We start from the raw sequence: 27,819 nt of genomic DNA on the forward strand, positions 1-27,819 counted from the left end.
CTGTTCCAGTGGTAATGCATGTGTGTGTGTGTTCGTGTTTGTGTCCTCACTCCTCAGTCCTTTACACAAGGCGTAGTCCATAAGCCTATACACGCGCGTGCGTTCGTTCGTGCGTACCCTACTCTATGGTGCGTAGTGCGTACACATTATTAATATAAATAATACATTATTTATGTGCTATAGGTTATCTGGTCAGCATAATTTATGTTTTTGAAGACAGATCAGTAGTTTCGCGTTGCCAAACTGTTGCCTCTCGCAAATCGCAATGAGACTATTAACAGATCAGTAACTGACCCAAAAGGGATAACATTTAGGTAACACTCTTTATGTATATTAATAATAGAACATGCACTGCATATTCAATATGAACTTTCTTTCAAATGTATGAATGTAAACTAGGAACAGCATAGGAGATTTTTTAATTGTAGAACAAAGCAGGCACAACATTCTACATAAACGGTGCGGTGACAATTTTATGTTACACAGGAAACATTCCAGTTCTAATTTAATGCTGCACAACTTCCTCTTCCGGCCTCTTTTCCCATCGCTTCAGGAAGAAAATGGTACGGTTGAACACCGCCAGAAAGAAATCTCTAAACATCTATTTAATATGAGGTTTATCTGAACTGCATTGTGTCCCGATACGTAGATTTGATACACTATTAGTATTTAGCGTTGATATTGTTTGCGATTAAAATCCATTTGCGTTCAATTTAAGTGGACGGTGTTCCATCCAATGCTGCTATTTCGCTAATGGGATAGAATACAGCCATGTTGTTTACATGTTTATTTTTCGAGAGAAAACAATAGCGTATTGAGAACATTTACTTACGGTAACGATGCTTTAACCGTGTATCAGTTAAACTGAAGATATCGAACAATATTTGATTAGCGTTGGGCAAGTAGCTTAGCAATAAGTAGCATTTTTGCTGTGGCTGGCTATAAGTGCTACTAGCTGGACTAATTTCCTAGTTGCTTATGGTAGGTTCTCTACTAGTACTTGCAGAATGATATAGCTGTAACCGTTACGTGTGCATCACTTTATTTTCAGTGACATAATGAAATAACGACAGTAGTTTGAGTGCAGTTTGCCATCACGTTAGGTTTTGCAGTTGTACAATTACTCTGCTCATAATCAACGTTGGGTAATGGGTACATAAAGTAGACTCAATATAGCTCGATACTTTAACTAGTAACTAGGGTTTTTAGTGTAGCTAAGTTTTATGAACAGTAGTACAACTGTTTGTTTAGGTAGCTTAACTAACTTGGTTGCCTGACAATGTAATATGGGACTTGATTGCTGTCTTGTCAATGATGTTATCAAATACAAATGTCTGAACTTATGAATTTTCAGTGATTCTATCTTAGTTATACTGAGACAAGACATCGCAGCCCAGTTGTATCCTAATCCATCATGTGTGGTGTCAATGTTGACCTGAAGGAGTTAAGATGACTAACTTCGTAATTATTGAACTTGTGTATTTCAGACGAAGGGAACATCCTCCTTTGGAAAGCGGCGCAACAAGACGCACACTTTGTGCCGTCGCTGTGGATCCAAGGCCTACCACCTGCAGAAGTCCAGCTGCGGAAAGTGTGGCTATCCTGAGAAACGCAAGAGAAAGTGTAAGTAGGCTACTGTAGACTTGCACAATTTCACCTTTTGCTTTACACCTGTAAACCAGTCATGTGACCAAGTTGATTCTCGGATACTGTGTTATACATTTTATACCCGTCAGGAGTGTGCTCGCACAACCCTTAACAACGGGTTAAGTACTGGTTGTAATCTAGGTTCTAGAGAAAGAACCTAACTAAATACACTTAACATCCTAGATTCTAGGATGTTAAGTATATTTAGTGAGGTTCTTTGTCAGCTCTTGCCTGTGATACAAGGTGTTAAGCACACTACATCCTGCTAATTCTAAGTTATGTAAAGATCTGTAGCTTGTATTCTTTGAATTGTGATCGATGGACTGTAAATGCCTGGTCCTTATTTTGCCTGCAATTGTCTTGTCAATGATGCTATCAAATATAAATGTCTGAATCTGTCTGATTTTTCAGTGATAATATATCTATTTACTGAGACAAGACATTGCAATCCAGTCATACATTGTCTTATTTAGGGTGGTTATTTTTTAGCTCATGCCTGTAATAGCCTACATAATCTTTAAGCACACTAACAGCCTGCTAATATTTACATATTCTTTGAAATGTGAGGATCAGAGATTTAATTTAAATGTATTTTGGACTTGCAGACAACTGGAGTGCTAAGGCCAAGAGGAGGAACACCACCGGCACTGGCCGTCTTAGACACCTGAAGGTCGTCTATCGCAGATTCAGGTTTGTACTGTACTTAGTTGATGCCATTGCAGTGGAAGAGCTTGTATTGTTTGACATGTCGGTAACAACTAGATTAGGTGGCATTAGTTTAGTTGCCCAACACTATGTGACTTGTATTTGCTGCCAATTGTCTTGTCAATGATGCTACCAAATATAAATGTCTGAATCTGTCTGATTCTTCAGTGATAATAAATCTATTTACTGAGACACGACTTTGCAGCAATGATTCTCTAAGTGGATATTGGCTTATCCAATTTATCTTGCGTATACCATGACCGCCTCTCAACAACACAGGGTTGTAAACAGATGCATTGTATCTAACCGTAATGGGGTGCATACTTAGTAGTCATTGGTTAGACATGAGTTAACCCATTCTGACCTGAGATCAGATTCTAAAAATGTCTGTTTGAAAATGACAGTTTTCTGAAAAAGCTGTTTCTATGTCTGTCGTTCTTCGATAAAAAAAAAATAGCAGACCTACAAGCTCGTAGCGCGCCACTCGGTGGCGCGCTATGAGCTTGTAGATCTGCTATTTTTCAATAGCTAAAGCATAACATGATGCCAACACCAAAAGGGGTTTCCGCCCAAAATGGGTAAAGGTTAGGTTTAGGTGTGCTTCCCTGTGGGAGGGTAGGTTTTCTCAGTGGCATCCTACTTTTCCTGTAGTCAATCTTAAGATGTGACCCAAAAGAAATTGCAAAAGTAATCAGTTTTTTTTATGATTAACTGCCCAAATGTGATGAGGTCAGCCACATTTGGGCAAGTGGCTATGGCCTAATTTAGCCCAATGAGTGTTTTACTTTTGCTATTTATTTTGTTCAGGCTCTTTTAGCTTAGATTGACTGGCTGACTGCTGTGACAATTGTTCTTTGACAATGGCTACGTTTACATGGACAGTTAAATCCCCTTCATTCAGAATAAAAGTTAAATCCTATTAAAAGTTCTCATGTAAACACCTACAAAAACTTAAATCTGAATGAAAATGGTCAATCTGATTTAAACTTAGATCTGATGTAACTGACCGGTTTATTCAATTTTTAAATCCTATTGAAACAATTGTGGACTCATGTAACACTCATTCGGATTGAAGTTCATTCTGGTCTTTCTGTGCATGCTTGTTTCCATGTAATTGGTATATATTAGAAACCTCTCATAGGCTACAGGATACATCAAATATATACGGCATAAAAGTGTTTTTCTATTTTGTTTTACTGAAATGTAGTGTAGTAAAAGTAAAACAATTGGAAAGTAAAGTAGAAATACCTCAAAATTGTACTTTAGTACTAAAGTAAATGTACTTTCCACCACTGGACGTAAACATATCCGCCCGCCCCCTATCCAATCAGAAGCCTTCCCAGCCCCAAACCTGATGTGGAATGAAATAATGGGATTTAAAAGTATTGTCCATGTAAAGACTCATTCGGAATGACCTTTCCCATGTAAACACGCAGCAAAAAACATTACTTCTGAATTAATTCATTCTGAAGTTTTCATTCTGAATGAAAAAGCCCTCATGTAACCGCAGCCACTGACATGCCTTTGGAAACGAATGTAGGATGAGCCTCTAGTTATGAACCATACTTTAAAATGCTACAGGTTACAGTTACAGGTTTTTATTTTATTTATTTTTCTCCTATAATTCAAATTGGGGATTAGATGGACTTCAGGATAGAGAACCATATTTAGGAGCCACTACTTTATATATTAAAAGTAAAAAATGTGCTGTTCCAATGTATTAAGTAATTAAGCAAAATGTATTTTCGTTCCTGTTTTCCTAGGAATGGCTTCCGTGAGGGGACTACCCCTAAACCAAGGCGGGCAGCAGTTGGCCCGTCCGGCGCCCCTTAAGTGATCTGCGTTATTCGTTGCCACTTGGGCAAAGCTAACCTGTTCTCCTGGTGACTTTTTCACAGTTGGCTTTCATTGTTGCTGCACTGTTGGTGCAAAAATAAATGTGTCAGTTAATTTGAGTCTTCTCGTCTTTTGATATTTTTGCATCATTGCTTCAGAAACTACTTTGTCACATCATTGTTCAAGTATAAGTAACCTGGTGGTGGTTTCTAGCTATACTAGTACTTGTAATAATACGCAATCTTCAATGTCTTGGTTGACATTTTTATCTTGTGTCAAACACCGGAACCACTATTGTCTTGACATTAATTTGAGAGAGCGAGAGAGATGGTGTAAACTAAAGTACTGCTATCCACTTGGCTTGGAATGATTTTTAAAACCATAGTGTATGTGGCCCTTTGCACAGGTTTCTCAATTCATTGGTAATTGAAGTAAAATTGTCATCCGTTTCGAGGGTGTTCAGAAACTATTTCTCAAGGTCATTCACTGACTTCAAGCCACTCATAGAAGTACAAGCTGTAAAATATTGGTGTTTCATGTTCCTCAAGACTGCCAACAAATACAACTTACACAAGATAAGAGTTAATACTAAATTATAAAATAAAGATACTATCATCGTAAATGCAGTCAAGAGTTTGATTTCCAGTTGGTGATCATGATGTAATAGCTCTGGACGTTTTATTGAACCATGCTGTTTCAATAAAAGATAAATCTTACTACTAGTAAATACTCTCACAGACATCCACATTTCAGTCACCGCTCAAACTTGTTTGATACCCTTACCTGAGCCATAGACTGAACCACCAACTTTAGATGTAATTGTGCTCAGCTGTAAGAAAATGTATTTGATCAATGCTAGCATTATGCTGAGGCTTTTACTAATGAACTGATATTGGTGCTTTATTCATTTTTGTAACTGATTCAAAGCTGTATGATTTCTTAATGGATTTGAAGGGTACAGTATGTATCTCATGGCATTTGAACATCGATAATAAATTGACATCAAATTGTCATCAAACCATTTGAATACACACCACGCATACGCATGGCGAAACAAAAAGATCAGATATTCTGTATGAAGTGAGAACCAGCTGAGGAACGAGACCCATCTCCATGTTCCCCCTCCTCCCTGGACCAGAGCTATGGAGCCTGTTTTTGTTTGTCACCTAAATCTATTCTGTTGAAATTAGATAATATCCTTTCAATCATTAAAATTTAGTTTTGAGTTATAGTGGAATATTGGAGTTGAGTCATTCTTAGTATGGATGCACTGCAATGGAAACCAAAGGGAATGAAATACTAATATTAGCTACACAGCCCATATGATATTGTCCCCAAGTACTGAAAAGTACCATAGAAAGGTACATTCTCTTTGAATTTAATAATTCCACCAGGTTTCAACTGACTGAAGTAGACCATTAGTGCCATCTCTTAGATGGCAATAATGTAATGCAATTACATTAATTACAATGCAATTAATTATAAGCAGCCTAGATCCTCCTATTGCTACAGAATCTATAGACAAATTCACAGAGGCTTGCCTGGGTGCGGCCATTACTGAGGTCAGTGAGGTGTACCATTAAGTGCACTAAGTGCATTAGCTACACCTGGCCTACGGAGCACCTGCTCCATGGATTACACCTCAGTAATGGGCGCCCAGGGCACCCCTCTGTGAATTCGTCTATATTAGTGTCTGACTGTGAGTCAGGTGGTGGACATAGATCTGACTCACATAGTCAGGTGATGGACTGTGTCAGATGGGGGAAAGGGAACTTCCATTCAATCTGGGGGGCCTACAGTAATCTCAGCATTTACAGGAGGAGATACATGGATAAAGAGCACAATCAGCACATACACCGAAAGTGAACCTGTTTTACTTGCTTAGGGCTTGCTTGACAGGTTTCAATAGTTCCAGGATGACTCAATTTAATGTTTCACGCGACGGTGGAGTTCGGCCAACAGGGGGCGACAAAGACGTCGTAGAATGTTACCTTGTCCCATTGAGTCTCTTGAATGTGTTTTGTGTTATGTCTATCCTGAGCTCTCTGGTCCATGCTGTACGCGGGTCCATGCTCCATGGATCGCGTAGTTGGAGAAAGAAGAGATAAGAAGTACTTGTCGCTTCATGAAGCAGCCAGTTTACATTCCCGTACATAAAGTAGTCTTTCCCTCCAATTCAGTACAGGATGTGCAGATTCATTATGGCTGCACCTTTAAAGTAGTCTATTTTTGGGACCAGGAATGGTTGTTAGGCTACTGATTACTGAACCTTGACTGCTATAATGGGATGTAAGTATTCATTATTGAATTGTGAACATTTCCTTGTCTTTTTCGTTTTTTATGTGTTTTATTGTTGTTATAGAAATGTAAATCTGTTTCTCTATGTGAAGCCTCTTTCCTAGGATCACTATGTGTTATTTTGCTTTTGCGAGCACCTCTATGCTGCAGTGATGAAGACACCTCCAATACAGGTACATACTCATTGAGAAAGTTAAACCATGTATGTGTGTGAATGGGTGAATGTAATGCACAATCTTTGTAAAGCGCCTTGGATAAAGGCGCTATTTAAATGCACCATTTATCTGATTAATTCCATTCAGGCCTCACAGAAGCTATACATAAGCTACTAGCTACATTTTGAGGAATCCTATAAAAGAATGCACAAGACTAGACTAGCTCAGTGAAACAGACATGGAGAAATACTGTTTCATGGATGCACACATTAAACGAGCATGCTTGCTCAAGCACACACGCACTGGGATGAAGCACTGGTCCTCAAAGTGGGGTCCAGGGGGGCCCCCAGGGATCCTATAGATTGTTAGGAACCAAGTGGACATGTCTATAACTCTGAGTTATTGTTGGAAATCTTGAAATTAAAAACTTTGAGAAACAATGGGATAAATAACTGGATGGAAAAGCAATGTTTCAGTGCAAGATGCACGCTCTATGGATCTATAGAATAATTAGAGTAGCTTTAGCCGCAATTTGCAACTCTAGATTTTTTTACAATGGGTTGAATCTAGAGTTGCAACAAGCTCCATCCACTTCCTATTCATCATTTTTGGTTTGTGATCTGCTTGTCTTAAATGACGTTAAACTCACCAACATTGCAGCTGCAGTCCAAGCTTGAATTATCCTCTTTCAATCTGCCGAGCTTGTTTTTCATAAAAATCCACCGTAGAGATGTTATGAGCTACTTTCTGTCAAGACATCCTCTGCAAGTGATTATTTTTCTAAGTGCTGGAGTTTGGAAGCACTCATCGTATGTCACTGAACGGCCCTGTGTTCAACCTGTTTCGAATTCGCACATAATGCAGGAGGCAGCATGGCGACCCGTTAACAGAAACGAGTGCTTCCAAACTGCAACACTTAAAAGAATAATCATTTGCAGAGGATGTCTTGACAGAAAGTAGCTCATAATATCTCTACGGTGGATTTTTATGAAAAACAAGCTCGGCAGATTGAAAGAGGATAATTCAAGCTTGGACTGCAGCTGCAATGTTGGTGAGTTTAACGTCATTTAAGACAAGCAGATCACAAACCAAAAATGATGAATAGGAAGTGGATGGAGCTTGTTGCAACTCTAGATTCAACCCATTGTAAAAAAAATCTAGAGTTGCAAATTGCGGCTAAAGCTACTCTAATTATTCTATAGATCCATAGAGCGTGCATCTTGCACTGAAACATTGCTTTTCCATCCAGTTATTTATCCCATTGTTTCTCAAAGTTTTTAATTTCAAGATTTCCAACAATAACTCAGAGTTATAGACATGTCCACTTGGTTCCTAACAATTTATAGGATCCCTGGGGGCCCCCTGGACCCCACTTTGAGGACCAGTGCTTCATCCCAGTGCGTGTGTGCTTGAGCAAGCATGCTCGTTTAATGTGTGCATCCATGAAACAGTATTTCTCCATGTCTGTTTCACTGAGCTAGTCTAGTCTTGTGCATTCTTTTATAGGATTCCTCAAAATGTCCAATCAAGACTAAGCCTGGGGTCGTCATTATTAATGTTAACGGAACATACCATTCCGTCTTAACCTGCTTGTAGGCAGTAGAATTCCTTCTTGCAATAATTAACTTGCAGGAACTTCAGGTTTTCATTTGTGAGCACTAAGCCCCAGAAGTCTATACCAAAATTATTTTCCGCAAATAGCTGATCTACAAGCTCATGAATCACCTCAGAATAGGGGCGCTAGGGTTCAACATAAGTGCATAATGATCTGCTGAGATAACTGATCTGTTGCTGATATGTTGTTTACAAAACATTTCCGTAACCATGGAAAGCTTTATGATCTGTGGACCGGAAAAGACATGTCCTTACCTGCGTGAGGGTGATGCTTCGGGGAAAAAGACCTCCTAACCCATTGCATGTCTGTTTTATAATCTGCACAGTTGGTTCCTAATTGCAGTATTTACAGTAATTAGACTAGATTACCCCATTCACCACACCATAACATACATCCCCATCTGTAATGACACGCCCTCATTAATTGTGTAATGTTACAAATTGTGTGCCCAAACAGACATACATATTTTGACTTGAGCAATGACACAGACCTAACCACAAACCTAATTTACATAAGTGATGGTTTCATTCCCCCGTCCAATTGATATGGACATTTATTTATTTATTAATGTTTTTGCATTTATTCACTACATCTAATTTGAGTACTTTACTAGGCCTACTTTGATTTACCGTTTTGCTTAGTGTAGGTATGAGAGAGAGAACGAGAGAAGGGGGAGAGTCTGGGGGGTGGGGGCAGTGAACAAAGATCCCTTTGTTTGATTATTATTTGTTAACCTTGTGTTGCTAGGATGCTTGTTCGTACAAGTTTACTGACATACAAACCTCACATACATGACACTCTTCATGTTCCCACCAAAAGGTTAAGTCTTGATATATATTAGTTACGATACACATTTATGATCATTTAAATTCTTGTTCTATACATTCTGTCCGACAATGATCTCACGGGGACTTTAATATTATTATTATTAACATCACCTCACATTACTTTCAAACCCGGTGTCCCTATTTACGGTATGTCATGACTCATTATAGGCAAAAACGTCATACACAAATTTCATTAAAAAAAAGAAAGGTGTCACATCATGACAAGTACAAGTATTTGCAGAAATACGGGTTAATTTGGTTCCATTTGTACACTCATTTTGTATGTCTGTGGGAAAAATGCCACCACAAGCCAGTAGTGAGTGACGATGACCACTGGTATGGTAAGTGGTTAAGAAGTCAAGTAGGATCAAAGTATACATGTCATGTATAGTTTATAGAATTTCAGCCTTGGAATATTTCAACTCTCGTTGACTGGGCTTGTTTTTCTTGTTTTCCTTGCAGCAAATCCTTGCTGTCATTTCCCATGTCAGCACCAGGGAGTCTGCGTAAGGTACGCTCTAGACAGATATGAGTGCGACTGCACTCGTACCGGTTACTATGGTGAAAACTGCACTGTCCGTGAGTCCAATTTCCTTTTGGGATCAATTCACATATCCTTTAATAAACGTTTGCATTGAGAGGAATGCTAAGTAAATATTGTTGCTATTTCCTTTCACATTGGACAAAAATGTCTAGTCAAAGAAACACATCTGATGTCAGGGAACATTGCATGATCAACAAGTAGGAACAAGTATAGATGTGAGGATCTGTTTCATATACTGTAGGATCAGTAACGCAATTCATAATCAAATGTGAAATAGTTGTCCGCTAGGCTAATTTATGCGATTACATCACCCTCGCTAAGTGGAATGGTATTCAACCAGCGCTGTAACTGAAAACAATAGAAAATAATGTGGAACAGAGTTCATATGACAAAGTCAATGAATGAATGAATGAATGAACGTGTATGAATGAATCGATTGAAAACTGGGTGAAACATTTATAATTTTAAATTGTCTGCATAAGAGTGGCTTTGTGGAACTAAAATTACTTGAAGCTAAACGTGTTTCATGAAACAGAATTCACCCTAAAACAAAGCACTAAGTATGATTGGTATGATTTGTCAAAGATGTAATAATAAGTAAAACAGAAACATTACAGTATTCAAAAAATCCCAATAAAACATGATTATGTCATTATGTGTTGTGCATCCTCAGCGGAGTTCAGGTCCAGGTTGCGGGACCTCTTGAAGCCCGGTCCAGATGCCATCCATTACTTCCTGACCCATTTCCAGTGGTTGTGGGACGTCATCAACAGCACCTTCCTTCGGGACGTTCTAATGCGACTAGTGCTGACAGGTCCACAATATATCATGATGATCACATCGTTATTGCCTCCTTTTATCTCCAATGCCCAAGTCGTTATGCTTAATTTAGGGTATGGTTAATTGACTACTATATTAGACAGAAATGTAAAAGGCACGAGGTACAGTCTACAAAAAAAGTCATAGGAACCACATTGTGGTCCTATTTATGAATGTAAAATCACACCCGTGTGAACCGAGTGGTGCAACTCCCCTCTCCCCCCCCTCCTCTCTCTCTCTCTCTCTCTCTCTCTCTCTCTCTCTCTCTCTCTCATTAGCAGGCAACAGTGCAGCACTGTCTCTCTCTCTCTCTGTTTCTGGCACAACAGCGCCCCTACTGGTGCTCATTAACCAACACATAAGTGAACAACACATAGGTGAACACGGACAAAAATAAACTAAATGTATGTATAGTCACACATGGATGACTAAAACAGCCGTGTCCTGTTCACTTCCATTATATGCGAGCAAAGGGATGGAGCTACTGGTTGACGTGCCATCATGTGGAGTTCACCTTTGATGCATTTTATAGCTCGGCATGCACGCTCTCCCGTCATTGTGTGACAATACCCATATACTTTCTTGTATGCCGCTGTCGCCTGCAACAAAGTATGACTCAGGCTTCATTCAAGGGCTTAGTCATAAATACGTAACTTATATACAAACCTGTTATACATGTTTGATGTGTGTGTATTTTACAGCTAGGTCCACCTTGATCCCCAGCCCTCCTACGTTTAATTCTAAGTATGGGTACCTGAGCTGGGAATCTTACTACAATGTGAGCTACTACACTCGTATCCTACCCCCTGTACCCAAGGACTGCCCTACCCCTATGGGGGTCAAAGGTTAGGCATCTTTATGTCATTTCATCAATGTATAGAACCATGTTTTTATTAACCACTTTCAACCTGGTGTATCTTTGTTAGACATGTCATTATAGGCAATTTGAAAACATAAAAAATAGCAGATCTGTTACAAGCTCTATGTCTGCTATGTTCACTATGCGTTGTGCAATGATGAAAGAAAACACTGTTTTGTAGGAATCATAGTGTTAGGACAATAACAACAACATAATGAATAATATTTTTTCTGGAACAGCTACTGTGTTGTATCAATTGAGACTGAATTGTTCACAATTGTGACATCAACAGACAGTTGACCTTGAAGAGTACACTGGTATGCTGTACTGTGTAAACTGTATAAGCCATGTTTTGACAAAGATACAGACTTAAACAGTCTTTCCCAAACAATGGGCCTGGACCCATTTTGGGGGTTTTATGGCTTTTTCCTACAAAGAAAATCCACACATAAAATATTTGTTTAAATAATAATAATCCAAACATTTTCAGATTAAGAAAAATCTTAGTAAAACTAAAAGAAATAGTGAAAAAAGCTGATCAAACAGAAGAGCATTATTATTTTTTTAAACAGGGCATGAGCTAATAATTTATAATGTATTTTTGTATGTCTGGGTCCTGGGGAGGCACCAAATTTAACTCAAATCTTTGCTTCTGGGGGTCCCTGGAACAATATATTCTCAGAAAGGCCTGGGGGTTCGAGGCCAAATGCATATCATTTTGGGGGGCGTTGACATGAAAAGGTTTTAGAACCGCTGATATCTATATATATATATATATATATATATACACATCTCAATAGGTTAAAGTGAGTTATGCTGTGAATGTGTGTTTTAGGCAAGGTCGTGCTGCCCAGCCCAGAGCTGCTGGTGAAGAAGCTGCTGTTGAGGAGGACCTTCAGACCAGACCCCCAGGGCAGCAACCTCATGTTCGCCTTCTTTGCACAGCACTTCACTCACCAGTTCTTTAAGACGCACAACAGCATGGGTCTGGGCTACACCAAGGCTTTAGCACATGGGGTTTGTTTTATTATTATTAATATTATAAAAAAAATTAGGGATTGGTGATAACTTACCAACATTGTACAATGTTCATGTCCATATATGTATTATTACCGGTATGCCAAATTGGTTGTGCTCACTTTTTGGTAGGCTATGTTCAAAAGCTTAGTATGTGTAATGCATACTACATTTGAGAAATATTACAATATTACAGTATGCATTCTTCACACCCTTGTATAAATGTCCCACAATGCAGTGTGGTAGCTGTGAGGACAAGGACAACAGTGGTTGACACAAAGCTCTTTATTATTTATCTGTAGTACCTCTGCTTTGTCACAAGATGTGGCAATTTCCTAACATTCTGTGATGCTGTCTGATGCTGTCTGAAAGGTGCTTATGCTGTTGTGTAAGCACTGGAAATTATGTTAAAAATGTATTTCTGATTAGTACGGAGCATGTAGTATGGGATTTCAGACATGATTTAATATCTGCTGTAGCCACAACATATATCCACGCCCTGTTCATGTGACTTAACATCTGTGTTTCTCTGTAAACGTATCGTTGGAGTGCAGGTGGATGCAGGCCACGTCTATGGAGATAATCTGGCTCGTCAGCTCAACCTGAGACTTCTCAGAGATGGGAAACTGAAGTACCAGGTGACAAAGATGTTCCACTCTGAACTGAGATAATTTCCATTGTGACACTTGGAAACATGGAACAAAGCAACACTTTATTATTTAAATAGGTATTTACTATTAACTAACGCATGGCAAAGCTTCGGGTCCTTGACATGTTTGACAGCCACTGACTTCAATATTTATCATGGTGTTCATTGATATGTAGTATGACAGTGGAGAGCTTGGTGCAATACCAAGAAATTATAATTATGAGCAACATACAGTAGGAGTTAATTTAGTGTTTTTTTTTCTCTCTTCCATCAGTTAATTGACGGAGAGATGTACCCTCCTCTAGTGGCTGATGCACCAGTTAAGATGAACTACCCCCCGGGGACCCCTCCAGAGATGCAGATGGCTATTGGTCAGGAAGTGTTCGGTCTCCTGCCCGGCCTGGGGATGTACGCTACACTGTGGCTGAGAGAACATAACCGGGTGTGTGACATCCTGAAGGCAGAACATCCCACATGGGATGACGACCAGCTCTTCCAAACCGCACGCCTCATCATCATTGGTGAGCTGGCCAGTGATATGAATGTATGCTGTACTGCGTAAGCCATATCAGCCATGTTTTGACCCCAAATGTACAGACTAGACTAGTATTTAGGGTTTAAGTGGTTAATATTGTGACATACATTACTTTTGTATTAATCTGGGGCTTGGGAGTAGTTTTCCACCAAAACAGAAGGCCCCATATAGACCCAAGGACCCTTGGGGCCAACAACACTGCTTACTACTTTTAAGGCGATAACTAAAGAGAATAAAAAAATGTCCCTCTCCCTTTCTCGTTTCTGTTTGTTTTCCCCAGGTGAGACGATACGCATTGTGATCGAGGAGTATGTTCAGCATCTGAGTGGCTACCTGCTGAAGTTAAAGTTTGATCCATCTCTGCTCTTCAACGCACAGTTCCAGTACAGCAATCGCATTGCTCTGGAGTTCGTCCAGCTCTACCACTGGCATCCCTTGATGCCTGACAGCTTTTTAATTGATGGGGATGAACTCTCCTATGAACAATTTCTCTTTAATACTTCTGTTGTCACACGATATGGCGTGGAGAAATTAGTGGATGCCTTTTCACGACAAGTTGCCGGCCAGGTAAGGAAATGTTACACATATTAGAAGCTCAGTTACCCAATAATCTGATTTGCCTTTTTCTCATGTATAAAGCATATTGCACTGGTATTTAATTCTAGCTGACATTCTAGGTGCTGGACGCGCGCGCCTATAGTTCATTTCCAATGAGACCTGCGTTTTTGTTCGGAGAAGTCGCGGCGCGACAACGCAAGCGTATTTACGTGAGCGCGGTCCCGTGGATTTGTTGCGTGCATGCTTGTTACGTGCACACGCCCGCGACTCACCAGACCTGGATTCTGTTTAGCTTTTTGAGTGGTGCAACCACTCCTACAACCAGCAATGTCTGTGTACCTGTTTGTTTGTGTACCTGTGTGAGCACGAGTGGTGTGCGCATGCGTGAAATTGGAACGAGAGAAGTATGTGACATGGCTGCCACCTGCTGGACGCAAATCCAACTTATGACTGTCTAGGTTTGCTAAAGAAGGAAAGGCCAAGCCGCTGGACGCAAATCCAACTTCTGACTGTCTAGGTTTGCTAAAGAAGGAAAGGCCGAGCCAAAATAATAATGAAAAAATAGTTCTCAGCGACGCAGATTGATATCCATAATAAAGCTAATCTGACGGAGCAGAGAGAGAGAGAGAGAGAGAGGAGGGGGGAGAGAGGGGAGTTGCACCACTCGGTTCACACAGGTGTGATTTATTTTTTACGCTTGCGTTGTTGCGCCCCTCTTCAACAGACATGGAGGAGACCTGTGTTGATCCAGGCAACAACGCCTGCGTTCCTCGCCTCACGTTTGCAAGGCCCTTTACATTGCGATGTGTTGTAAACTTTCTTTTTAAAGGTATATTCAGTGATTTAACTTAATTCAAACATCACTTATTTTTTAGTTTTGTTGTGATAATCCTCCCTACTATAGAGTGTGCTGGCCATATAAGGAGTTCCTCCCTGTCCCCAGTTAACCCCTGGGGGTCAAAAAACCTTAGGTTTCGTTTTTGACTCTCTATCCTGATTGGACGAAAGGCTGGGTCCCACAGCCAAAAACGAAACCTAAGGTTTTTTGAGTGAAATCACTGAATATACCTTTAAGCTTAAGTAGTTAAATAAAATAAAGTTGAATATGTAATATATACTTAATTCTGTTTGCTTTTAATTTAAATGTTCTCAAACAGAAACTTTTTTTGCATCCGATCCAGTTTCCAGTGTGCATAATGTGCATGTTTCAAATTGTTTTACTCACTGTACGTTCCACAGGTAGGTGGAGCCAACAATATGCACGCTGTGGTGACCGGAGTTGCTGTTAAGACCATCATAGAATCCAGAGTGCTTCGTATCCAGTCCTTCAATCAGTACAGAAAACGCTTTAATCTTCAGCCTTACACATCTTTCACACATTTCACAGGTAAGACAGCGTGATGAATACATTCTGTGTTGTGTTTAGCCCCAGTATGTTCCCTCAGCACTACGCTCATTCTGTAGCTCCGAGATGAGGTCACACCCTGGGCCCCTCCCACCGCGGTTCAGAAACGGCGCATGTTTCCACACGCTTCTTACCCTTTTCTGCACAATGAATCCAAAAAGTGAAGGGCCAAAATTGTTTTACACTAATTCAAATTTAGGATCGGCCAAGAAAATCCAAGTTTAAACGAGGTTACACGAGCGTTTACAGCGGTTGTTTAGTCAGCCGCTTCCATGTTTATCAAGGAAGTCGTGCATGTGCGCGTACATGTCGAGTGAAGTTGGAAATATAATTCCACATTCGACCAGGGAGGCACCGGGGAGGCGCTAAAGCTTTTCAACTTCCTTGAAAAACATGCTAAACAACCGCTGTAACCAAGATTTTCTTGGCCGATCCTAAGTTTGAATTAGTGTAAGACGTTTGTGGCCCTTCACTTTTTGGATTCATTGTGCAGAAAAAGGTAAGAAGCGTTCCTTGTGGAAACATGCACCGTTTCTGAACCGCGGTGGGAGGGGCCCAGGGTGTGACCTCATCTCGGAGCTACAGAATGAGCGTAGGGAGAGGGCACATATATGGGGCTATGTTGTGTTGTGTTGTGTTGTGTTGGTGGCTGTGAGTTGGGCTCAGGCTGATCGGAACAGCGCATATCGCAAATATCATCTTCCACTGTCACTGGGAGAGAGCCTCAATTTACTAATTAAATGCTTTTTCAAAGTCGCTCCCTCCTTGTCACAGCTGATTTCCATTTTCCATGAGACAGCTGATGTCTCATGGGGTCCGTCTTCATTCTCGCAGTCTCCTCAACTCTCAGCATGCCCCCCCCCCACCTCCCCATTCACCTCTCTTCTACACTATATGAATTACACTGTAAAGTCCCAATGGACACTTACGGATCCACCGTATTTTATACTTTGTCATATGACAGTGGCCCTCAAAAGTAGCGAGCTGATATACAAGCTCACGTGTCTAATCACGTCGAGTTGTGAGCTTTAGATATTAAAATGCATTACTGTTGCACCCCTAACCTGAGGACTTAGGAAGACTAATGTGGGTGTGTAGTGAATTCGACTGGTTTTAAATCACTCCTCTCTGTCTCCGGTGGTAAATGTTTTGCAGGTGAGGAGGAGGTCGCAGGTGAACTGGAGGACATGTACGGAGACATTGATGCTCTAGAATTCTATCCCGGCTTACTCCTGGAACGGACGCGGCCGGACGCCATATTTGGAGAGAGCATGGTGGAGATGGGGGCCCCCTTCTCTCTGAAAGGTCTATTAGGAAATCCTATATGTTCTCCAGAGTACTGGAAGCCAAGCACTTTTGGAGGCCAAGTAGGATTTGATCTGGTCCTGTCGGCCTCATTGAAGAAGCTGGTCTGCCTCAACACCAGGACGTGTCCCCCTCACGTGGCTTTCCATGTGCCCGAAGAGACCAGTGCTCCAAATGGACATATGGATGATGAGTTATGACATACAGGCTATGTTCACACTGGCAGACCAAATCCAATGTTTCTGGCCTATGTCCACACTTGAATCAATCCCATTTTTACATGAAGTCAAAGCAGAAGCGAATCAGCTTTGAACCACATTCCTAGGGGCTTTGAAATGTGATTCAAATCTGATTTCTAAGAGACTATGGACAATCGGACACTGAAGATTGATGATTTTATAATTGGTTTTATGTTGGCGTTGCATGAGGAAAATCTCCCATGTACAATCTCAGAGACATCATGTTGGCCTATTGGACCAAGTGGGGTCTGGTGTAACTTAGAGTTGGAGGTCTGTAACTGATAGTGTACAAATGGAACACCCTCTCTGGGTTAAATGAACACTGAGGACTTCACAGTGTAGATTAGGGTTGTCAGAAATAAACTGGGCGTTCTTGAAATGAAAAAGGATGAGAATCACTGTGTTAGAAGATCCAATCTGCTGCTAACAGATTCATGTTCAGTTGTTTACCCAGACCTTTAGAATGATGACCACATAGTGTTGTGCTGCATGCTTATTGGACAAACTTGACCTCAATGTGAAATCATGCGTGTGCAAGCATGCACGCACGCACACACACACACACACACACACACACACACTGACATACAAACAGTAGGTTCTTTATTAAAAATGTAGACATTTAACATGTTTTTGAAACGCTAATAAATTAAAGTGAGCATCATCTATTCTACGCAAACTGGTTAGTATTATTATTTGGAATATGTGAGTTATCCTGTGGCTCTACTTCCTGTATGTCTGAATGAAGGGACAACCAAGCCCCCAGGGAGGCTCTCCAGCGTTGAAGCGCTGAGCCCTACTGGTCAGAGCTGAGAATGCAGGCGGGCACGTACATTTAACATGAGGAAACCCCATGCAGCTCGGATTTAAAGGTATATTCAGTGATTTCACTCAAAAAACCTTAGGTTTCGTTTTTGGCTGTGGGACCCAGCCTTTCGTCCAATCAGGATAGAGAGTCAAAAACGAAACCTAAGGTTTTTTGACCCCCAGGGGTTAACTGGGGACAGGGAGGAACTCCTTATATGGCCAGCACACTCTATAGTAGGGAGGATTATCACAACAAAACAAAAAAATAAGTGATATTTGAATTAAGTGAAATCACTGAATATACCTTTAAGGAAGGTATATTCAGTGATGTCACTTAATTCAAATATCACTTCTTTTTTTCTTTTGTCGTGATAATCCTCCTTACGAGTGTGCTGACCATATAAGGAGTTCCTCCCTGTCCCCAGTTAACCCCTGGGGTCAAAAAAGGTTTCCTTTTTGGCTAGGTGGCCCAGCCTTCATCTAATCAGGATAGAGAGTGGCCTAGCACCAATCATGATCGAGAGGGGGCAGGCCTTGGTGTGCATGCTGTTGGCCTGTTGCGTGTCCCCCCCCACTGTAGTGCATGCATGTGCACATCTTGTTACCGGGGCAGACCGGGGGGTTTTCCAAATCACCCAAATCACTGAATGATCCTTTAACATTGAGTACTTCCGCATTGAAAAAAATGCGGAAGTAGACCGTTCTTCCGGGTGCTTCAAAACACCACTGAGCAACTTCCATCGAAATGAATAGTAGGAGGTGATAGAACAGTGGGATGAACAGCCTGGTGTCTTGTCCTGCTTCACCTCTACAAAACCACCCAATCAACAATCTCAGCCATGTGAACAGCTGAGGTTTTGCAAACAGACACTGATGCATGACACTGTTTGTTGCTTAGGCTGGTAGGACAGGGTACTTTCATTGCACAATGCAAATATCACAACAAAGGACTTAAAGCTATACCTTCTGTGACTTTCCTGTCCTACCCTACCCCGGATTTGAACCCCGGTCTCCTGCACAAGTGATGAGGGTTTTACCACTGATCTAATACAGCTTAGAGGTTAAGCTTAGCTTAACCTTAAACCTAAATATGAATGAGGTAAGGCCCCTTCACCATGCTCCTTTTTTGACACCTTTTTGACTGTCATGAGTTGAATGGGTACATTAAACTTGCTTTTCAAACGTGGACTTTTCATACTTCTTAAATAAGCAACACTCAGTCAGCTCAAGAATTCCACTGGCCATCACCTGCATGGCAGGACAGGATCACCTGCACGCCACAGGGATTGTTTATTGTCTCCATCATGCAAAGGCATAGGGAGATGTATGTTTTGCGCTCCGTCCGTCCATCCGTATGTCCTGTGAACAGCTAATCTCCGGCACCATTGGCTTGATCGCAGCCAAACTGCACTGCACACTCCCTGGTTGTTTATTAAATGGCTCGGTGTCATGTCATTATAGACGAAGATTGTCAAAATTAAATCACAAATACCAAAAATTGATCTAGAAGCTCACAATGTTCACATCACGATGCATTGTGAGCTATTAGATTCTTTATTTTCATAAAATGTTTTTTATTTTATTTGTGAAAGTATAAAATAGTGATCAAGTGGTTAAATTAGGCTACTTACTTGCAGAAGAAGGTAAAACATCTGCACATTGGTTTAAAGCTCCCAAAACTTAATTTATTTAATGGCGCAACGTTTTTAAAAAAAAACCCTTTTCAGAGGTCTTCATCGGGCAAATATATGGCATTTGCTTGATGAAGACCTATACGGTCGAAACGTTGCGCCATTAAATAAAATAAGTTTGTTTTATCTTCAACTTGATTCTTGCCTTAATGTCCAGCCAAGACTCTGTTACAAGTACATTTACATTACATTTTAATCTTCTTTCAAAATCTACAAAGTAGTAAATAAAGTTTTAAATGTAGTGGAGTAAAAGTACAATAAATTTGGACATTGGAAATACAAATACCGGTACCTCAAAATTGTACCTAAGTACAGTACTTACAGTAAATGTACTTAGTTACTTTACACCACTGGGACTATTTATATTGAGCAAAGATTGAGAATTTGAGATAAAACAAAGTTAATTGTGAATTCTGAACATGGCTATCAGTATCAGTATAAGAGTCTAACAGTGCCATCTAGTGGGGGACAACGTGTACATTTCAGCACCTCCTAAACGAGGCGCGTCCCTCTTCACGTCACATGATTAGTGCGTTGAGGTGTCTGTCATGCAATGCCAGGATGATGATTGGTGCATTGGTGCTGTCCGTCACGTACCGCTTGGGCGGTGATTGGGTGAGAGGTGGGACCTCTTTGTTGTCAGGAAGAGATGATACGCTAACGCTAGTCTCAAATCCACAGTTCTGCGCTGCTTGAACGTCAACTCTGGTGAAATAAATTACAAGGTAAGATCAACTTTAGTAAATATGATGATTACAATCCATTACGTAAGTGATGGATGGATATTCAACATTAATACGGGTTAGAAATGCCACCATGGGCCATTCGTCTGATGGGGAAATGTCACGGAATCCGAATTAGCGATAGCTTAGCATAGCTTGCTAACGATAGCATCTCTACAGATTGGTCCTCAGGACCTCTTGACCTACTTTTAACCACATTAAAACGTTCGTCATTGTATGCGTATGTCTTTTACAGATAGATATTTAAGAACAAAACGTTAGCAGATCTACAAGTTTATAACCCGTCGCGATCGGTGAGTTGTGCGCTAGTAGTTCTGCCATGTTCGCTAATATTAAGTCGTTAACAAACTAATTGGATTGCAGGTTTTCCTCTCTGGAGGTTCTGGGACCTTCTTTGTTAACAACCAACATAGGCAGATGATTAATTATTACCCTTAAAACAGCATAAAACACACTGTGCAGATTTGGATAATACTTTGATAATATTTGGTGAATGGTGTAATAACAATAATTGTGTATGATCACTTGTCACTATGGTGTAATAATACTTGTTTGGTCTAATAATAATTGTCCGGATTGGAGATTTAGTTATTTCACGTGCCAGCCCTACCCTACTTTAAATCTTTTTTTCCAAATATAATTATCCAGCTCTGATCCATCTGTGAGCACCAAGTGGTGTTTGGTGTAATAACACCAAACACAATTGGCTTTTTGAGCTTGTAGACTGGCTATTTGTGTTAAAGAGATTGGGTGGAGAGTAGACATCAAAAAGTGGTCCAACTAAGTGCAGAGCCAACTCGGGTACAGTAAGTGTTTAAAATTGATCCTGTACTAGTTTTAGTCTGTTCTTGTTCTATACAATGACTGGTGTAGCAGTAGTGGCTCAAAGCCTTTGCCTGGTGATGACCCAAAGTCTACTATCTCCTTAGCCGCAATTTGCAACTAGATTTTTTTATAATGTGATGAATCTAGAGTGGCAATACCCTCCATTGACTCCCCACTCATCCAATTTGCGTTTGCGATCTGCTTGTCTTAGACAATGTTAAACTCACCAACAGCTGTAGTCCAAGCTTGAATTATCCTCTTTCAATCTGCCGAGCTTGTTTTTCATAAAAATCCCCGTAGACATGTTATGAGCTACTTTCTGTCAAAACATTCTGTGCAAGTGATTCTTTTTCTAAGTGTTGGAGTTTGGAAGCGCTCGTCGTAAATCACTGAACGGCCCTGCATGCCATCTGTTTTGCATTTGCACATAATGCAGGAGGCAGCAGCGCAACCCCTTAAGAAAAACGAGCACTTCCAAACTCCAACACTTGACAGAAAGTAGCTCATAACATGTCTACGAGGGGAAAAAACAAGCTCGGCAGATTGAAAGAGAATAATTCAAGCTTGGACTACAGGTGAGTTTAACAGTTTCACGTCGTTTAAGACAAGCAGATTGCAAACGCAAATTGGATGAGTGGGGAGTAAATGGAGGGTATTGCAACTCTAGATTCATCCCATTTTAAAAAATCGAGAGTTGCGAATTGCAACTACTATCTCCTGAGCTTTATGCTAGAAATTAAGATGTTGACTTTCCACAAGGGAGACTCGGGTTAGAATCCCGGGCTGTACACCCTGTGTACACCCTGTGTACAGCCCAGATACTGGGCGTTGCTCCGACAGATGAACTTTTATCTCGGAAAATCTATCAATGAATCAATCAAAGTCTACTGACAAAAGCTGCATTATTGTTGTTACTTTATTGTTCATCCTAGTTTATGAATCCTGCCTTGACAGCTGCCAGCCTGGTTAGCCATGCTTGACTGACCATGTTGAGCAGTCATTTAATCTGTCTAAATGACATTAATCTGTGAGGTTTGAGTGGTTGATAAAACAATAGAGCTGGTGGCCTCAATGTCCACAAGATTATCTATCTTTGGGTTTATGCAAATCATGATGCGCTGCTGCTATTGTTGTTTCTGAGTTTGCTCATGGCAAGTGGTGGTTTGTCTGTGCACAAGCATTTGAAAAATATTAGGTTACTATTTTGTAATTTGTATCTTGTATCTTTTCATTCTTTTTTTGTGTAAATTAATGCCCTACATTTCATCATACAACTAAACCAAAGGTGTAACACAAAAGTAGTAGTACAAGCTCACAACACGTGGCAATGGGTTGTGAGCTGCATTGTAGAGCTGCTATTTTCACCATTTTAAAATGTTTTTAAAGTGGTAAATTTAAATAATAAATTGGACATTTGGACATATAAGGTTTCCACCCAACAGCAACAACATGCTATACTAGTAGTAATGCATTATTTACATACAAATATTCACTCGCTACGATTATTCTATAAATTCCAGGAGTCTGTCTGTATGTCCTTTGTTTGCATGTCTTGGCATGGGGAGAGTAGCTGTTCATCTGATTGACTTCACCTCGTCATTGTATAGAAGTGAAGTCTGATCTCCCGAACAGGCACGCATTGTGCACTGCAATAGTCTAAGAATAAACTGTCACTTATCTGTTTAACACTTAATACTAAGTCCCGAAGCAATAATGTACTACTACTACAGTAGGTCTACACTCTAGTCTACACAGACAGACCTATATTTTTCATCAGTAGCATCAGTGTGCTGAGACACCCCCCCCCCCCCCCCCTCTCTCTCTCTCTCTCTCTCTCTCTCTCTCTCTAGTGAGCAGTAGTCATGACGACCCTGGATGACAAAATCCTGGGGGAGAAGTTGCAGTACTATTACAGCAGCAGTGAAGACGAAGGCAGTGACGGTGAAGATGAGGAGGGGCAAACCAAAACCATCCGTAACCCGGATGTCCTGGAGCCTGAAATAGATTACAGCGCAGATGGAAGTGCTGTCAACACAGGTATCTTAACACTTACAGCTCTAGCATTTATTGACAAATTATGATATAATTCACGCCAGCATTTTTCCCAGTTTAGCTCTTATTTTGAAAAGCCACCTTTCCAGACTTCCGTTACTGATCATAAAATAGGAAGTAGGACGATGCATGGTCAGGTCCTAGCAAACGGAGCTAAGCCGGTGCAGTGGAGGGCTTCACATCGTCGGCTCCCTGCCGTGGAATAAACCTTGTTTTGACCAAAAATGCCATCTACAAGCTTTTAGAGCTGATAGATTGGCTATTTTCACACACGCATACATGCCTGAAAGAGACTCATGGTTTTCTGGGCCATCTCCAGGCTTTGACTCCAGCCGGGGACTTCCTATTGGTTTGGAGTGACGCCCCTTTGCACTCCGTGACTTATTGGTTATTTGGTTAGCGAAAATACAAGGTTCACTCAATCACTCTCTCATATGCCAGTTCTCATGCATGTCTCGCCCAGGCGTTTTTTTCTCCTTTTGAAACAAATGGCTAGGGTGACATTGGCTCAGGGAGTAGAGGGGTGGTCTGGTTCGATCATGGCTGCTCCTTGAGCAAGACGGAGGCGGTGTCCCTGAATATCATACGATTTAAAAGCAATTGATATAAATCAATAACCAAAACTTGTTAACAGTTTTTTTTGGGCGGGAACCCCTTTTGGTGTTTCAAGCATTCTGTTATACTTTAGCTATTGAAAAATAGCAGATCTGCTATTTTTGAAAAATCGTAAAAATGCGGCACATCTTTGAATAGGTATATATTCTTTCATAGCGAACTTTTTTTTTTTCTTCGACGTCAGGCCTAAATGGGTTCATCAATAAAAAAAGGCACCATTTACAATGGATGAATGTCTGCTGTGATACATAAAAATATACCAATAGAACAAATTGACAGCATAAAACATGAGCGTGAACTGTATACAATAGCAAATAGTAGTCTGACTTTCTAGAACTAAAATAATAAATGAATCGATTACAACTCGTATCGGTTAAACGCTTAATCATCTGCATCCCTACACTCTGTCTCACACATCAATGTACATAGCATTATCAAGCAGACTCATCCTAATTTCTTTTTTTTATTGTTTTCTTGTGGATAAGACATTTTGTGTTATACATACAGCCTTCTTGTGGTGACGTTTGTCATTTGGGTTCAGGACCACCAACCAATCAATGATTGGTTGTTATTTGTGTTCAGGACCAAAGGGTGTGATCAATGATTGGAGGAAATATAAACAGCTGGAAGTGGAGCAGCGACAGGAGCAGAAGAAGGAGATGGAGACACTGATCAAGAAGCTGTCCATGACCTGTCGCTCTGACCTGGACGAAGAAGCAGACAAACTGAAACAGAAAGAGCTACAGGACAAGATCAAAGGCAAAGTAAGCTAAACCGCTTGTACACGGTACAATGAATACTGGGTATTCGTTTAACTCTGAGAGTTCAGTGAATGCTTTTAAATCTATAATGTAGATTTTAGTTTTTCAAACGCACCAGTAGAGGAACACATTTACAATTTAGGCATTTAGCAGACACTTAATGCAGATTTACAGTAATAACAGTTTACAGTCAAGGAAACTGAAAGTTTGAAAGTTTGTGAGATTAGCCCCGGGCACGCACGCACGAGTGGGGGAGCAAAGGTTCGAACGGGCAACCTTGCGGTTGCCAACCAGCCACTCCACCCCTGAGCCACCGATGCCCCAGAAGTTTGTATAGGCACTGCCTTGGGTGAGGGTAGTAGACTTTGTGTGCTAAAACACAATTTCACATTGATCTGTAAATTAGCATGCTTCAGCCCTCTAACATCTGCAAGCCTTAATTTTTGAATGCCACTGGATTTAAACGTGTCCTCGGTTAGTACGGTTACTAAGAAATTGTTATACTACATTAACTATTATTATAGTGAGTATGCAGAACAGTTTTGAGCCCTGAAAAAAATGCTTTGGTGAAGGAGAGGTAGGTGTGATCAGCTGTGATCTATAGCACATGTAATACAAACAATCAAAACCCATCCTCACAGATGACGATGCAGGAGTACAACATGCTTCAGGAGGGCCAGGATGACGAGGACTTCCTGCAGCACTACCGCATGCAGCGCATCGAGCAGATGCGACGCCAGCTGTGCCGCGGCAAGCGCTTCGAGCAGGTCTTTGAGTTGGCCAGTGGAGAGGAGTTCCTGGAGGCGCTAGACAGCGAGGACAAAAGCACCCTGGTCATGATCCACATCTACGAGCCAAACATCCCAGGCTGTGAGGCCATGAGCGGCAGCCTCCTCTGCTTGGCCCAGGAGTACCCGCTGGTCAAGTTCTGCAGTGTGCGCAGCTCGGCCATCAGCACCAGTGACCTGTTCAGAGGCAGTGCTCTTCCTGCCCTGCTGGTCTACAAAGGTGGGGATCTGATAGGCAACTTTGTGCGCGTGACTGACCAACTAGGAGAGGACTTCTTTGCTGTCGACCTGGAGGCCCTGCTGCAGGAGTACGGCCTGCTGCCGGACAAGTCTGCATTCGCCGCAAAGACTATTCGCAACGGAGCCATCGTTCAAAACAACGAGAGCGACGAGGACTCTGATCTTGATATAGACTAGAACTGCGTTATAACACTCGTACACAGGAAGCACACCTATACATAGTCACACATAGTCTGCATGGACTATTAGACAACTTTTTATGTAGGAAAAACCCAAAAGTGAAGACTCAGCCAGGGTTGAAGCTTTGCATGTGTTTACTAGAATATCATCATACAAACGGTTACAAAATAAAATTAGATACTATGCACACACAGCGATGTACACACCACCAACCTTGAGGGCTTTCTCCAAGACCTCATCATTCCATGTGACTATTATCTATCCCTAACGTGATGTGCTTTACCTTTTCTTTTACATATCTGTAACATAAAGCCTGTCTTATATTTGGTTGTATGCAGGTGTCGCACAACAGAAATAGCCCAACAGATATAATTATTTGTAAACAAACCCCAAATCTTGGGCAAATCAAACTCGGCATATTGGAAATGTGCCCAAGTTTGTCTTTCTGACAGGAAGGAAGTGGTGGTCTTCATTCCTGGGTTTTCGTGCAGTGTAACGCATTTCATGGGTTTCGGGTTTCTTGTTTGTTTCCATACGCTACAGCTCGGTCTCGGATAAGGTTCTCAACCTAATCTGGGCCATCTGAACTCAGAACTTATACTTTTAAAATGTTCCTTAAACAGTGGAAACAGCCCATCTACAAGCTCAATGCGTCGCAATGCGATTAGTAGTGAGCTTGTAGATCAGCTCGCTTTTTTAATGAGTTTGTTTTTTATGACGTACGTCCCCTTCCTCAGTGTTGGTTGTTATGAGAGCGTGAACAAACAAAAAATCCATTTGCAAAACAAAGGGAAAACGGCGTCCTCTTTCCTTGAATTTGAGGGTGAATCAACAGTCTGACTCGAGAGACGCAAAAAAATTACTATTATTGCTACTATTCTTCATTGGTTTTCCTCAGCCAGAGGAGCCAAAGATCTAGCCTTTTCCAATATTACAGGAGGGTGCTCTGACAAGAACTCTGGTTTCTTGTTGGCCACGGAACAAACACTGAAATGCAACTAAATATAACTTGGACTTAATATAACTTACGAGGACCTATTATTGCCATGCAGACTGAGGACTATATTTGTTTGTTTTTGTTGGAGCCATGTCAGATTTCAACTATTTATTCTTTAATTGTGGAAAAGCTTGTTGCGTGTTCATGATCATAATTGTTGTGTTTAAGTCTTTAGAGCATGACACATGCTCATCATTTTTGTTAGTTTTATATTTGTCAAAACCTGCAAACCTGTTAAGATTATAGAGAAAATAAACCGGATGATTTGAATCATTCTTCTCTCGGCCTTCTTTCTTGGGGGGAAAGGCAAAGATCTTCTAGAAAACATTAAAACAAACTTTGAGATATTTTCAGACAATTGACTACGTTTTAACCCTCAGACGATTTTCATTTTTCTTTCGGTTTTTGATGATGAAAAGAAATAGTGGGGGGGGGGGGGGAGTTGCACCACTCAGTTCACATGGGTGTGATTTTATAATTCAGCTTACTGTGGAGACATACTGGAACTTTTTACTTTGTTTTGTAGTTTCTGAGTTATTTAACTTAAACGCCCAATGCATTCTCAATGGCAATAGCACAAACTTTTGTGTGCTATAGCCCACAATAAAGCCCACAATAAACTAAGTGTTACTAGAGTCTGGTTGCCCTTTGGGCAACCACACTAATAATAAAAAGTGATTATAATGCAACTAAAAAAATACATGAACCTGTCTACTGGCGCCCTCTACTGAAAGTGACGTCAGACTTCGGTGCTCTATAGATATTCCACTGTTTATAGCTTATATGAAGATTTTTTACATACATTCAAAAAACGATGGGCTATAACCCATCGTTTTTTTCATTTTTTCATTTTTTTCAAATCCTCAAAAATGATGAAAAACGGCGTGCTATAGTATGCCGTACGATATGGGCTATAGCCCATTGTCCAAAATGATAAAAAACGAGGATACATTTTTTTTATCAAAAATTAAAAAAACGATGGGCTATAACCCATCGTTTTTTTCATTTTTTCACTTTTTTTCAAATCCTCAAAAATGATGAAAAACGCCGTGCTATAGTATGCCGTACGATGTGGGCTATAGCCCATGGTCCAAAATGATGAAAAAC

The 27,819-nt window shown here is 40.7% G+C and overlaps 3 protein-coding genes across 6 annotated transcripts; all 3 read left to right on the plus strand.

The window, feature by feature from the left end:
* The first annotated feature begins 493 nt into the window (after positions 1-493).
* rpl37 (ribosomal protein L37) lies at positions 494-4,307 on the plus strand. The gene is made up of 4 exons (XM_083794174.1): positions 494-563; positions 1,488-1,623; positions 2,253-2,337; positions 4,116-4,307. Exons 1-4 carry the CDS (start codon positions 561-563, stop codon positions 4,183-4,185), a joined length of 294 nt encoding a protein of 97 aa, XP_083650300.1. The 5' UTR covers positions 494-560; the 3' UTR covers positions 4,186-4,307.
* Positions 4,308-6,258: 1,951 nt separating this feature from the next.
* On the plus strand, positions 6,259-17,671 carry LOC310879447 (prostaglandin G/H synthase 1-like). 4 transcript variants are annotated; one of them, XM_083794143.1, is made up of 11 exons: positions 6,259-6,477; positions 6,579-6,659; positions 9,546-9,662; positions 10,301-10,441; positions 11,148-11,291; positions 12,141-12,322; positions 12,877-12,960; positions 13,246-13,492; positions 13,787-14,073; positions 15,304-15,451; positions 16,625-17,671. In XM_083794143.1, exons 1-11 carry the CDS (start codon positions 6,471-6,473, stop codon positions 16,972-16,974), a joined length of 1,788 nt encoding a protein of 595 aa, XP_083650269.1. In that variant the 5' UTR covers positions 6,259-6,470; the 3' UTR covers positions 16,975-17,671. The 4 variants fall into 4 exon arrangements, with proteins under 4 accessions (XP_083650269.1, XP_083650271.1, XP_083650270.1 ...); XM_083794145.1 differs by having other exon boundaries at positions 9,546-9,594; positions 11,152-11,291; XM_083794144.1 differs by having other exon boundaries at positions 6,621-6,659.
* A 2,465-nt stretch (positions 17,672-20,136) lies between these two features.
* Positions 20,137-26,982, plus strand: pdcl (phosducin-like). The gene is made up of 4 exons (XM_083793113.1): positions 20,137-20,236; positions 22,930-23,116; positions 24,329-24,510; positions 25,149-26,982. The coding sequence occupies exons 2-4, from the start codon at positions 22,942-22,944 to the stop codon at positions 25,710-25,712; spliced, it is 921 nt and encodes a 306-aa protein (XP_083649239.1). The 5' UTR covers positions 20,137-20,236; positions 22,930-22,941; the 3' UTR covers positions 25,713-26,982.
* Positions 26,983-27,819: the final 837 nt, after the last annotated feature.

The sequence above is a fragment of the Protomyctophum parallelum genome (genome assembly GCF_964188405.1).
Source record: "Protomyctophum parallelum genome assembly, chromosome: 21".
Classification (NCBI taxonomy): Eukaryota; Metazoa; Chordata; class Actinopteri; order Myctophiformes; family Myctophidae; genus Protomyctophum; species Protomyctophum parallelum.

Excerpts from the sequence above, each read along its gene's own strand:
- rpl37 (XM_083794174.1), top strand. Across the intron at positions 1,624-2,252 it reads TGAGAAACGCAAGAGAAAGT|ACAACTGGAGTGCTAAGGCC; the intron begins GTAAGTAGGCTA and ends TTGGACTTGCAG. Across the intron at positions 2,338-4,115 it reads GTCGTCTATCGCAGATTCAG|GAATGGCTTCCGTGAGGGGA; the intron begins GTTTGTACTGTA and ends CTGTTTTCCTAG.
- LOC310879447 (XM_083794143.1), top strand. Across the intron at positions 9,663-10,300 it reads TGGTGAAAACTGCACTGTCC|CGGAGTTCAGGTCCAGGTTG; the intron begins GTGAGTCCAATT and ends GTGCATCCTCAG. Across the intron at positions 15,452-16,624 it reads ATCTTTCACACATTTCACAG|GTGAGGAGGAGGTCGCAGGT; the intron begins GTAAGACAGCGT and ends AATGTTTTGCAG.
- pdcl (XM_083793113.1), top strand. The coding sequence starts at position 22,942 with ATGACGACCCTGGATGACAAAATCCTGGGGGAGAAGTTGCAGTACTAT. Across the intron at positions 23,117-24,328 it reads TGGAAGTGCTGTCAACACAG|GACCAAAGGGTGTGATCAAT; the intron begins GTATCTTAACAC and ends ATTTGTGTTCAG. Across the intron at positions 24,511-25,148 it reads AGGACAAGATCAAAGGCAAA|ATGACGATGCAGGAGTACAA; the intron begins GTAAGCTAAACC and ends CCATCCTCACAG.